Source organism: Carettochelys insculpta, chromosome 1, assembly GCF_033958435.1.
Source record: "Carettochelys insculpta isolate YL-2023 chromosome 1, ASM3395843v1, whole genome shotgun sequence".
Lineage (NCBI taxonomy): Eukaryota > Metazoa > Chordata > Testudines > Carettochelyidae > Carettochelys > Carettochelys insculpta.
Genome location: NC_134137.1, coordinates 351,863,793 through 351,875,424, shown reverse-complemented (window position 1 = coordinate 351,875,424; position 11,632 = coordinate 351,863,793). Strand labels below are relative to the sequence as shown.

The 11,632-nt window shown below is 43.3% G+C and overlaps 1 protein-coding gene across 1 annotated transcript in view; it reads right to left on the bottom strand.

Annotated features, from left to right (window-relative positions):
* Positions 1 to 11,632, bottom strand: part of LAMB1 (laminin subunit beta 1) — an 87,324-nt gene continuing 75,692 nt past the window's right edge. The window contains exons 27-33 of the mRNA XM_075016352.1: positions 11,001 to 11,204; positions 10,412 to 10,556; positions 8,584 to 8,791; positions 8,268 to 8,409; positions 5,896 to 6,072; positions 3,474 to 3,633; positions 1 to 2,181 (exon numbers count right to left, since the gene is read on the bottom strand). Coding sequence (XP_074872453.1) covers positions 2,045 to 2,181; positions 3,474 to 3,633; positions 5,896 to 6,072; positions 8,268 to 8,409; positions 8,584 to 8,791; positions 10,412 to 10,556; positions 11,001 to 11,204 — 1,173 coding nt within the window. The 3' untranslated portion in view covers positions 1 to 2,044. The remainder of the gene's footprint in view (positions 2,182 to 3,473; positions 3,634 to 5,895; positions 6,073 to 8,267; positions 8,410 to 8,583; positions 8,792 to 10,411; positions 10,557 to 11,000; positions 11,205 to 11,632) is intronic.

Sequence of the window (11,632 nt, the reverse complement as noted above, 5' to 3'; positions counted from 1 at the left end):
GGGCTGGGTGCCAGAGGCAGGCTCTGACCTGGAGATACATACCTGGGCAGAGTTTTCAGCTAACAGTCCATCTGGTTCCTGGGCTAGGGTCCCTGTCTTCCATGCCTCTGCAGTGCAACTGCAGGAGCCATGCATATTGAACTGAATTCTCTGAGCATGGGGCCAGAGGGAAGGTTAGTCACATATTGCCTGGCTTGCAAACAGTTTCTGGAAACTGTTTAATGGGAGCTGTAGGATTTTGCTGGGAGCAGGAACAGCTTAAGAAACTTCTCTCCCATGGGGTTCACAGGGAGCCAGCTGCTTGTGGGAGGGCCATGTTTTGTCCTCCTTTAGGACTTGTAAAAATGAAGTGATGGGGCCAGCCATAGATCTCTGATGGGGTGGATTAGTGTCCCAGGCCCTGGTAAAATAAGCTCTGTGCCCACCTGCCAGGGGGCTGCTGTATGGACACTTATTTCACACTGTCCTGCCTGGTGCTTACTGAACGGCAGGGTTGGGGCCTACACATTTGCCCTTTCCCCAGAAGGAATGCCTCCTGGGACAAGCACCTGATCCCCATGCCTCAGCAGCAGAGGGATGCTGTGGTGCAGGTCCCATAAGCTCCTGAAGTGCCTCTGGGCCCCTAGTTCCAGCAACCTCATCCCTGGAGAGCAAATGAGGTTGCAGCCCTCACAACCTTTGTGTCGCACCCTCTGCTGTAAAACTGTTTCCACATCTTTGAGACTGTTGCAGTCTGCTTTGAAACAGTTATCTATCTTCTGTAACTTGTTCTCTGACAGGTGTTGTTCCTATACATTCCAATAAGAATGGCCATACTGGATCAGAACAAAGGTCCACCTCTCTTAGTACCCTGTGCCCCAGAGGAAGTGCTCCTGCCATCCATTTCCAGCCTCTGACAGACAGACTAGGACACCATTCCTACACATTCTAGCTAATTGCCGTGAATATATCTAACCCGTCATTTTTTTGAACCCTCAAGTCCTGGTCTCAACAACATCCTCTGGCAGCATGCTTTGTTCTGTGGGTTGAGGGAGGGTATGATGGCCAGGGAGACCATATGAAACTTCAACCTTCTTATGAAGATGTTGAGGTTTTTCTGGTCCAGAATGGGCCTGAGCCCACCCTTCTCATTAGGGGGAGGAAGCATTGGGAATAGGAACCACAGCCCCATAACTCCTAAGGAACCTTCTCTAGTGAGGAGCAATTGAACCTCCTAAACAAGAAACTGCTTGTGAGAAAGGTCACTGAAGGGGGGTGGGCAAGATGGGGTGTGGTAGGGCAAAAAGTGAATAGACTCTCACCTCTACTGTACTCAGAACCCAGTGATCTGTGGTGACCTCAACCCAGACATTGCAGGATAGATGGTTCCTCAAATGAAGGGGGGTGGGGGGAGATTTGGACTGGGCTTCAAATGGCCTTGGCTTTGGCCTAAGGATGATTGCAAGGGCCACTTTTTTTTTTTGTGTCCCACCTCAAAATATAGTTCTGTCTTGGACTTAGGAAAATAGGCACATGGGACAGCAGCTTAGGTTTCCTTTTGAGGCACTGACCCAATATCAGAAAAGCCTCTCCTGACAGAACTGTTGGCAAGATACATAAATGCCTTGTACAATTTGCAGATCTTCTGCTGACAATTCTCAGCAATCTAGACATAGCCATGCTTTGTATTTCACAAAATGGAGCCCTCTTAGTCAAAATTTACTTGTTAAACACCCACCTTTTGGAGCTAAGATTTTATTACGACAAGTCTCTATGTGGGTTAAATACGATTTGCAAAAGCTGAAGAAATAAATGATTTACTATTCCAGCAAGTGACAGTAACAATGAAGTTAATGAATCATACTGGACACATACAGTGGTACAAAAGTACTATATTTTTATTTTCAATGTAAGGAAAAAAGTACTCTTTGGTTTTGTAACTTTAAAAAAAAAATCTTTCAAGGTTACCAGGTCTTAGTGTGATGTCACTAAGAGCTAGTTTATCAAACTTAATATTTGTAACACCCTCCCAGGTTCTACTGGGTCCAGACTGTTTCCCTCCTAGTTACAAGCAGGTGCTATATACTGCAACTTTCTGGCTGATTGCCTGTAAGAGGGAACGCACTGTCTCTTCTAACTCCACCAACTGTTTGGCTTTGTCCTCCAAGACTTTCTGATTGTTCTCGTATGTGCTTTCCAAATCTGTGGGGGAAAAAACAAAACTATCAGGTGACTATTGGCTGTTTTTAAACACTAACATATGCAATAAGGAGAGTGTGGTGTCATACTTGTATTTAACATATTAATTTAAAGCTGAGGTAGAAAGCCTGAGATTAGATAAAATACAAAACTGGGCCTGACATCAGGTATCATAATACTATGGAAACAACAGGGAGGAAGTACCTGCCTCTAAATGAAAACAGACATCTGTGTCCTTTAATTCATGTTGTAAAAATGGCTGAGAGTCTACAAAGAAATACAGACTCAAAAGGATGTGTGTGGTCTCAGTTATGGTCAGACTATTCAATGGGTTATTTCAAATAAGGGGCAGTGTATGGAAGAGTCGGGGTAGTGGTGAGTGCAGCTTTCCCATGTCTGGCAACAGTAGAGGGACAGCTCGCTTTGCTGCCAGGTGGTAAAATGAGAGCTTCCCTCCTCTTTTTCTGTACAGCCCTAAATGTGGAATTCTGAAGCTGCTCCACTGCGTTAACTTTGGTTTTCCAAAAAGCAACTATCACTCTGGGTTACAATCATGACAGATCTTATTAGATTAACAGTGCTTGGATGGGAGATACCCAAGACTAAGGGCACGTCTTCACTAAGCAGAAGATCAACATTACTGTAGTCGATGTTTTGGAGCTTGATTTAGGGTGTCTGGTAGGGACCTGCCCAGCTGAACTCTGAGTGCCCCGGTTGGCATTGGTCCTCCTGTTCTTTTTGAGGAGTAAGAAGTCAATGTGAGTGTTTGGTCCCATGGACCTCCCGCAGTGGAGATGGTACAAAAGCTCCAATTAAGGTACGTCGACTTCAGCTACATAATTAACGGAGTGGAACTGCATATCTTAATTCCACCATTTAGTGTCACCCTGGCCTAAGGCGCTGCAGGAAATCACCGCTTTTAATCCTTCAGAGGGCCTTGGTACTTGAGGTATGTTAGCCAGGATAAATTATGTTCTAAAGATACAATCTTCATTTTCTTTCCTGAACAGCTATGCAGTGTTATATGCTATTGAACAGTTATTGCATGTCTCCCCAGAAGCGGGTGCACCGTACTGGAGTGAACTGATCTCTGCAGTGTAAAGTATATTGAATAATTTGAATTAAAAGTATTCCATATACGACACACAAACGTGTGAACCTCCAGCAATTAGTGTAATTAGTTAAAAGTTTATTTTCTACCTCCTGCGCCTGAAGATTAGCCCAGTTCATTCTGCAACTTGGAACATTACTTCCAAATCTGCAAGGAAACCCTCTTCTCATGCAAGAAATCTCACCCTTGAGCAGCTGGAGTTTGCTGTTGGCTTGAGCTAACAAGGATTTAGCTTCATTTTGCAGCATTCCAGCTTTCTTCCTGGCATCAGCAGACTCTTCTGTTTTCTTGGCAATTAGGTTTTCAACTGTTTTATATTTGGCACCGAGTTCACCATCAAGTTCCTGCAGTTCAGATTCACAACACAAGGTGGGGTTATTGCACAAAACTAGGCAAAGCAAACATGTCTCCCATGGAACAGAGGGCCTGAAACCTGCTGCTGCAAACATGTTTTGGGAATAGATGGTCAAACCTGCTGCTGCGGCATTGAGAGAATGCAGGAATTAAAGACTTGATAACACTGTGTGTTCTAGCATTTTTTTTATTGCAGCTCTTGGCTTAGTTATCACAATATTCAGCTCTTCCTTTAGTAGCCTCCCCCTTCCTTACCAGTAGCGTTCACATTTATGTTTAATGCCGGCCAGGGGCAGAGACTTGCAGCGATCATCCACCTTTTCTAACTATGTGCTGGTCACAGTTTCAATATCTAAATTTTCATGAAGGCTTTGCCTACACTAGAAGTCTCTTTTGAAAGGGTGCGTCCACATACACGCACAACAAGGTGGATCAAAAGAGGGATCCGTTCTTTTGAAAGAGGGTTCACACAGTCCCCACTCTTTCAAACGAATGGGCCAGGGATTGAAAACAAAGACTGTTCTTTTGAAAGAAGGGCCCAGTGGAGCATCTACATTTGTTCTCTTTCAAAAGGGTACGCTGTTCCTGCAAGGGGAGAGGAAGAGGGATTTCGAAAGGCGCACCACGTTCTTTCCATTTACTTTCAAAAGAACGCTTTTTGTATGTAGAGGCCCCGTGGGCTCTTTTGAAAGAGACCCCTTCTTTCAAAAAATTTTTCGAAAAAGAGCTTGCTAGTGTAGACAGCCACGCTGTATAGAATTCAGCACAGAATTCATGACCAGGGAGAGCAAATCCCACACAACTTTCCCATTTAAGGAGGACTACAGCCATTACTGCTGGAAGTGCTGATTGGGTATAAAAGTGACTGATGGCATTGCTTGTATTGTTTCCAGTTGCCAGATAGGAGGCAGATGAAAATAGGGCACCTTGTTACCTTATCTATAGTCAGTCTTCAGCTATCATTAACAGATCTTGAACTAGTATTACTTCACCTCTATTGACCATGAGGTGACAAGCACTTCCCAGATGTTGCAGAAAACTACAAGACTAGTTTCTCAGCTGCACTTCATTTTTTTGCAGTCAGCCCATGGTGAGCAGAACTCTCCTTCAAGTTTGTGAATATGCCTGGCAGGGAGGAAGCCCCCCTCAACTGTAGAGCTGGCAAAGGCAGCTCCCTCCCTCCCTTTCTCTCTGCAATCCAGGCACCAGACAATCTGGTCTGTAGATAGAATCCTGAAAACTCACCAGCAGCAGGAGCAGCATAACATCTGCAATCATTCTCTTCTGTCTTTCCTCCTCCCATGCAGCCCCTTGTTTGAACCTAGTAGTCCTGCTTAAAAGGTTAGTTCTTTTGAAAGAGGGAAGGCTCTTTTGAGACAGAGGCCATTATTGTAGATAGCATATTGGAGCAGTGAAACTTCCTTGACAGGGAGCTTTTGCTCTCCATTGTTTGAAGGCTGAAATAAGGCAGAATCCTTCTTAAAGGAATTAGACTTTGGGGGAGAGACCCCATACAGATCTGATTTAGAAAGACACTGGTGTATTTGCAGAATATTTGATACTTCAGATAACTTCTCTCCAAACGCTAAGTAGAGGAGGAAGCTGGCTGCATTACTGTGAGAAATGGAGCCTTCTCCAGTGACTGAACAATAGGGGAATTCTCTTTCAAGTGCCAAATTATAAGTATCTTGTTTGACAGCTGCATAATATATTGCACTTCCCATACCGACTCAGTCACAGACCCAAAGACACTTCACGGAAAGTAAGAAAACAGTATTTAAATCCATTTTATAGATGGTGAAACTGAGGCACAGGGAAGTGGTACCCAAGGTGAAAGTCAGTAGCAGTTGAGCGTAGAACTGAGATTTACCAATTTGTAACCCTACACTTAGTCCATCAGCATATGGAGATTGTGCATGGCTCCATGACCAACAGCTTCTGCTCACGCAGGAACTGGAGGTGGGCAGGCTTTTTCTGCTATGTAGGTCGAGGCCAAAGCACATAGAAATTATTTCATGTATTGGTAAATGGACCCAGCATCACCTTGCTAGTAAATGAACCGGGAAGAACAAATCTGACCTAGTCCACTGTACAATGCCACTGATACTCCTGGGCAGCTAGCTCGCTCACACCTGGTGCCCAAGCATGACAGGACAATGAATAAAGTGGCAGTAGCACTGAAATACTCTTGTCACAAATCTAGCTCCCATGGGTTGAGTTTTTGGGGAAGTCAGCTGGAAGGCATGTCTCACCTCTTTAACTTTCTCAGCCATTTGTTTCGCAGAAGCAATGGTTTTTTCAGTCTCTCCAATGTTCTCCGAATTTGTAGCAGCCTTTTGCCTAAGGTCTTCCACGCTCTTCTCTAGCTCAGTGAGACGTAGGGTGGCATTGTTTAAGGTTTCTTCAGATGCTGCATTTTCAGATTCAATCTAACCAAGAATGAAAGAAAAGTTTAAGTCTTTACCCCAACAAATGCATGTGGTGATGTCTGAAATTAGCTTTCTGCAGAAAAGTTTTGAACTGTTTAAAAATATCTTTCTCCAAAGTCTTATCAAACTGGCATTGTGCAGCTCAAATACCAGCCAATACAACAGGACACACATGTGAAGAGTTTCAGACAAATTACAATTCAAGTAAAGTGATAAGAGGGGAATCAATTTTGAAAGTGAACTAGGTTGTATGTCATTAAATGTGTACCTTATGAAACTGTAAAAAAAAAAAAAAAAAAAAAAAAACCAAAAAAACAACTTTCATTCCTTGTGCAACACAAGCTGGTTGAAATCATTAACTTTTTGAACATCTAAGAATGCAAGCCTGGGGCTCTCGTGTGCTTGTAATTGGTAAGGACAGAGTTTCACTGATTCCTGTGAGCATTCCTGGCCCACACACAATGCTCCAAAGCTGGGGAGGAGATGCATCCCAGTGTAAGATGTCGTCAAGACATCTGCAGTCTTTGGCTTCAGTTAGTTGTAAGTTCATGTGAAATACGTGGTTAACACATCAGGCATCACTCAGAGGGCAAAAATTTTTCCTGATTTGAAAATGTGAAAGGCATTAATGAAACTCATGTCGCTCTGTTATTGTCCATATAGATAGAAAGCAAGCACTGATGTGTCAGTTATGCTGTCAGCCATGGATAAACAAGTGTGGGGGAGATTAGGAACCTAATGAACCATATTGATACTAGACTCATAGAATCACAGGGCTGGATGGGACCTCAGCAGGTCATCTAGTCCAGCCCCCTGCTTCAAGCAGGATCAACCCCTACTAAGTCATCCCAGCCAGGACCTTGTCAAGCTGGGATTTAAAAATCTCGAGGGATGGAGAATGCACCAACTCTCTAGACAATGCATTCCAATGCCTCACCACCCTCCCAGTGAAGTAGTTTTTCCTAATATCTAACCTACACCTCTCCCTCTTCAACTTCAGACCATTAGTCCTTGTTCTGCCATCTGAAACCACTGAGAACGATTTCTCACCCTCCTCTTTAGAGCTCCCCTTCAGGAAGTTGAAGGCTGCTATTAAATCACCCTCTTTTCTTTTGTAAACTAAACAAGCCCAAATCCCTCAGCCTATCCTCATAGGTCTTGTGCTCCAGCCCCTTAATCATACTGTCAGACTTCAGTGCTTTACACCTTGTCAATGATGGTCTGTGAACTCAATGAGAAGTCACATGGCACCTTATAGACTAACAGACACTGTGAAGCATAAGCTTTCGTGGGCAAAGACCCACTTTGTCAGATGAATGCATGTGGGTCTTTGCCCATGAAAGCTTATGCTCTAAAAAATCTGTTAGTCTATAAAGCACCACAAGACTTCTCATTTTTGTGGCTGCAGACTGACATGGCTACCACTCTGCTCTGTGAATTGGTTCTTTATGAACGGGACTTGATGAAATGGGAAAAAGTCTTCAAACTTGAATGAAAGAAATTCTAATGAAAAGATATTTCATTTGCATAAAAGCCCACTAATAGTGTTGAAGGTACTTGCTGGGCTGTGAGTTTAATGGCCATCTCATTGCAACCACCAGTATCATGTAACCTATTTAAAACACAACTACATTGCACAGTGCAAGTGTTTTAGGGCCTTATTCTATGCTGAGAAAGGATCCTCCTTGTTATTTGTAAAGCCTCAAGCAAGCACACTTGGACACTATTACTAATAATGAATCAATCCTTCACATAAACATCTTCCAAACTGGTCACACTTCATACATATGGGGCTCTGCAAGGGTATCATTTGGCAAACACAAACTCATGAATGTTTCAATAAAGCATTCTCATATTGTACTGCCAAAGTCTTTTGCATGGGTGGGAGAACTGGCTGCCAGGCTCAGCTACCAGATGGTTCAGCACCTGGGTTGTAGGATTTCCTGGGGATCTGACGTCATCTGCTGAGTTGGAAAAGCACATCCCAGTTCATTCTCAGCACTATTGCTGCAGCCTCTGAAATTGGTGACAAAACACCAATTGACTCTAGTGGCACTAGACGTGAGAAGGAAACTCTGTTTTTCTCAATGCACAGAAGTTTGCTGTTTCAAGAGCTCCTCTTCTTTTAGCTAAAGCAATTGCCTAGCATCAAACTAGGTACACTGGAGTATTTTTTAAATATAGTTAGGACTTACTGAGGTAAGTAGGTCTTGTGTTCCTCTGATGTCTTCATCAGCTTGTTTGATGGCCTTTTCGGCTGCATTCTGGGCCTTTTCAGCTTCCTCCAGTGCTGCTTTCACCATATCCGCAGTGACTTTAACATCTGTTGCACTTTTGCTGTGGAGCCCAATTCACAACAAAAAATGACATTAAAATGTTTCCTTTTGGGATGATTTGAGGGCGAATACAGATTACTACGTTTTTGTAACATTTTTGAATGAAATCAATAGCCTGGTTCAAACTCGCTGATTTCAAAGGACAACTGAGACAGAACAGCACAATACATGTTACCTTGCTTTATTTGCTTCATTTAGTAGCATCTCAGCTCTGGCAATGTCTCCAGCACTTTGCTGTAAGATAACCTCTACATCAGAAAGGCTTTCCACGCGCTCACGGATATCTTCTGTCAGGGTCTGTAGTTGCTGGGGGCTACTTGGCATCTCCATGTTCAACACTTCATTTGCAACTGCCTCAATGCTATCCAAATCGGCACTATCCTCTAAGATGGCACAAATGTAACAGGTAAGTGCACAATTCGGAGTGCATTAACAGGCCATCCAGGCCAATGTCATATACACTACTGACATTTGTCATTATGCTCCTTAAAAGCAAGAAACTGACAACCAGCAATGGGAAACCACACACCACCTCTGTGATTTGCAGAACATACATAGGAAGTAGGTGGTGAGCCTAGGGTAAAACACATGCCATGCAGAATACCACCAGAGCATATAGCTCTGGTTAAGTCCCATTTCAGCTGCTGTGGAGGGCTACTTTTCACTCCTCAGTGGCTAGAGCACACTTTGGGAGTCAGAAGCATGGAGTTCCTAACATGGACTTCCCGCATGGCTCCGGGCAAGCTCAGGCGTCTACCCCTCATTTCTCCAACGACAGAAGAGAATTTGACAGCCTCCTTGGGAGCTGCAATTGATAACAGACCAAGCGTTCCATTGAAGTACACAGGAGTTCAACAGGAATGAATTTGGAGTGCTCTGTGGAGAGCTATGAATGCTAGATACTAGTGCACTACAGAATAGTATCAACTGAACAGAAACGAGGGTCATTCCTTTGGTGCACAGTCACAGATTTCTAAAGTGTAAGAGGGCCATGCAAAATGCTTGAATCAATGTCAAAAGAGCAATTTATGGCTCTCAGGAACTGGGGTCTAAGCAAAGTTGAGGGTACACGAAGTCCTATCACATGTGCTGTTACATATATCTAAACATTTGTTCCTGTGCCTACACAGGGCTGAACATCACTGTGAGCACATAAGAAAACATCCAACTGCTGACTTACAGAGACTGTCCTCCATTGCCCAAAGAATTTCCTGCTCCATCACAAGTTAGCACAGCTAATGATGTAAACTGATTGAAGAAGATATTTAAGCTATAGGTCCTTTGAAATTAATGGGAGTAGCATGAAAGTCTCCTAGTTGCTTTTAAACCACCCCACTTCACCACCAAACAGCACTGGTGCAGAGGAGAAGGCAAAGTCTGTTAGTTCCAGCCATGATGGAAAATGAAAAGCTTGAGAGGGGATTTTCTCTTCCTTACCAGTGTGCTTTTTTTCCACAGCCCTGTGCAAAGTATTAACTGTCAATCTCTATGGGTAACCTAGCCTTTTGCATATAAAGCTGAAAACTGCTTATAAAAATCTTAAATGTGTGGTCAAGACAAGACTCATTGAAATTATAGCATCCAGAAAGGATTTTAAAACGAGATTATGCAACCACCCAGAGAAAAAATGTTATCAGTAGCACGTGCAGAGTTGGAAGAATCTACTACAGGTTGAACATCTTTAGTCTGGCACTTTCATCTGGCAACATCCATAATCTGGCGTGATTTTACTTGGCTGGATGACCACTTATCCATGGTGTGGCCAAGTTTCCCCATAAAGTGTGTTTACAGCCACCAGTTCTAGCTCTCAGTGTTCTGTGCTGACACTGGTTAGGTCCTGAGGGTGCCAGATTAGAATGGTTCAATCTGTACTCTGCATCTGTAAATGTTACAAAAATTTACAACATCCTAACTTTACAAAGGCCTCTAAATATACACTACTAGAATCATATCGTAACAAAGATAAAATCAGTAATGTCAACTGTGGGAAAGATCATCCTTACGCATCAGAAATTCCCTGATCTGCTTAATAAGGTTTCTCAGCTCTTCATTGCTTCTGTCTACTTGCTCTTTTGTAGCATTGGTTTTGAGCAAAACTTCCTGGGCATTTTGTTTTGCTTCATCTGCTCTCTGTTGCGCCTCAGAAACCTATGGGAAATAAAAAGAATTGGCCTGGTTTCAAACTTTCTAGGACCATAAGGTCCATTTGGCAAACCAAACATAATTCCGAAAAGGCAATTGATATTTAGAGTCTAAAATAGCATGGGGATGTCTCCCCACTCCACCCCGCTTCAGAAAACCCACAGAATGCTTTTAAAACATGCTCAAATCCACACCACCAATGTTGCTTTAAGCAACTCAGACTAATGCTTATGGATTACACATGGAATTTTAATTTAAACAAGTTCACTTTATGAGTCTCTTTAAAAAAATCATAGTGCTGGTGAAGTTACGGAATCAAAAAGAAACATTTTAAAACAAATGTCTAAGGGCAAAACATTCTGCTCATTGAGCAGTTTTGTATCATATCCTGGCTGGGGGAATTTCTGTCATTTTAAATTCATAATTAGTATTCCACTTGGCAAGAATTACCATTTTAGAGAGCTCTTCAACTTCTGCCAATGCATTGAGTACGTCTCTGTCAAAATCCATGGCTTTCTGCCAGGCATTGTGAGCCACAGTAACCAGCCCCTCACAGCCTGGTCCTCCGCATTTCTTTTCTCCTTCCTCTGTTCGGCAGCTCAGACCACCACACTCTGAGTCAGCACAGGAAGCCCCGGAGGGAGTTCCACATGTCTGCAAACAGAAAGGCAAGAAATAGTAGCGCTTAATTGCCTTTTGGGAGAGCTGGGTATGGGGGGTAGACCAGGAGGTTTTTGATGACATGTGAAACTTTTCATGGTACCTGTGTTCCTGGCAGTGAAATCTCAGGAGAACACCTGAGAAACAAATGGTAGCTGTAGCTGGTGTACCACAGCATCAAAACCAACACCTGTATCATTATGAAATTTGTTATAGGGCACAGGGATAGACAAGGGAAAGTTCCCCTCAAACATGCAGCCTTCCAGGCACAAACATCTTAGGATTTTAATGGAAGTACCCACCTCGCAGTCTTACTGAATGATATCAAATCGGCAAAGCCTGGTTCTTTCAAGGGAAAGCTTCCCTCCAACTTGTGTTAAGAATGGAGAGGGAAGAAGGCAAGCCCATGGACTGAGCTTGCT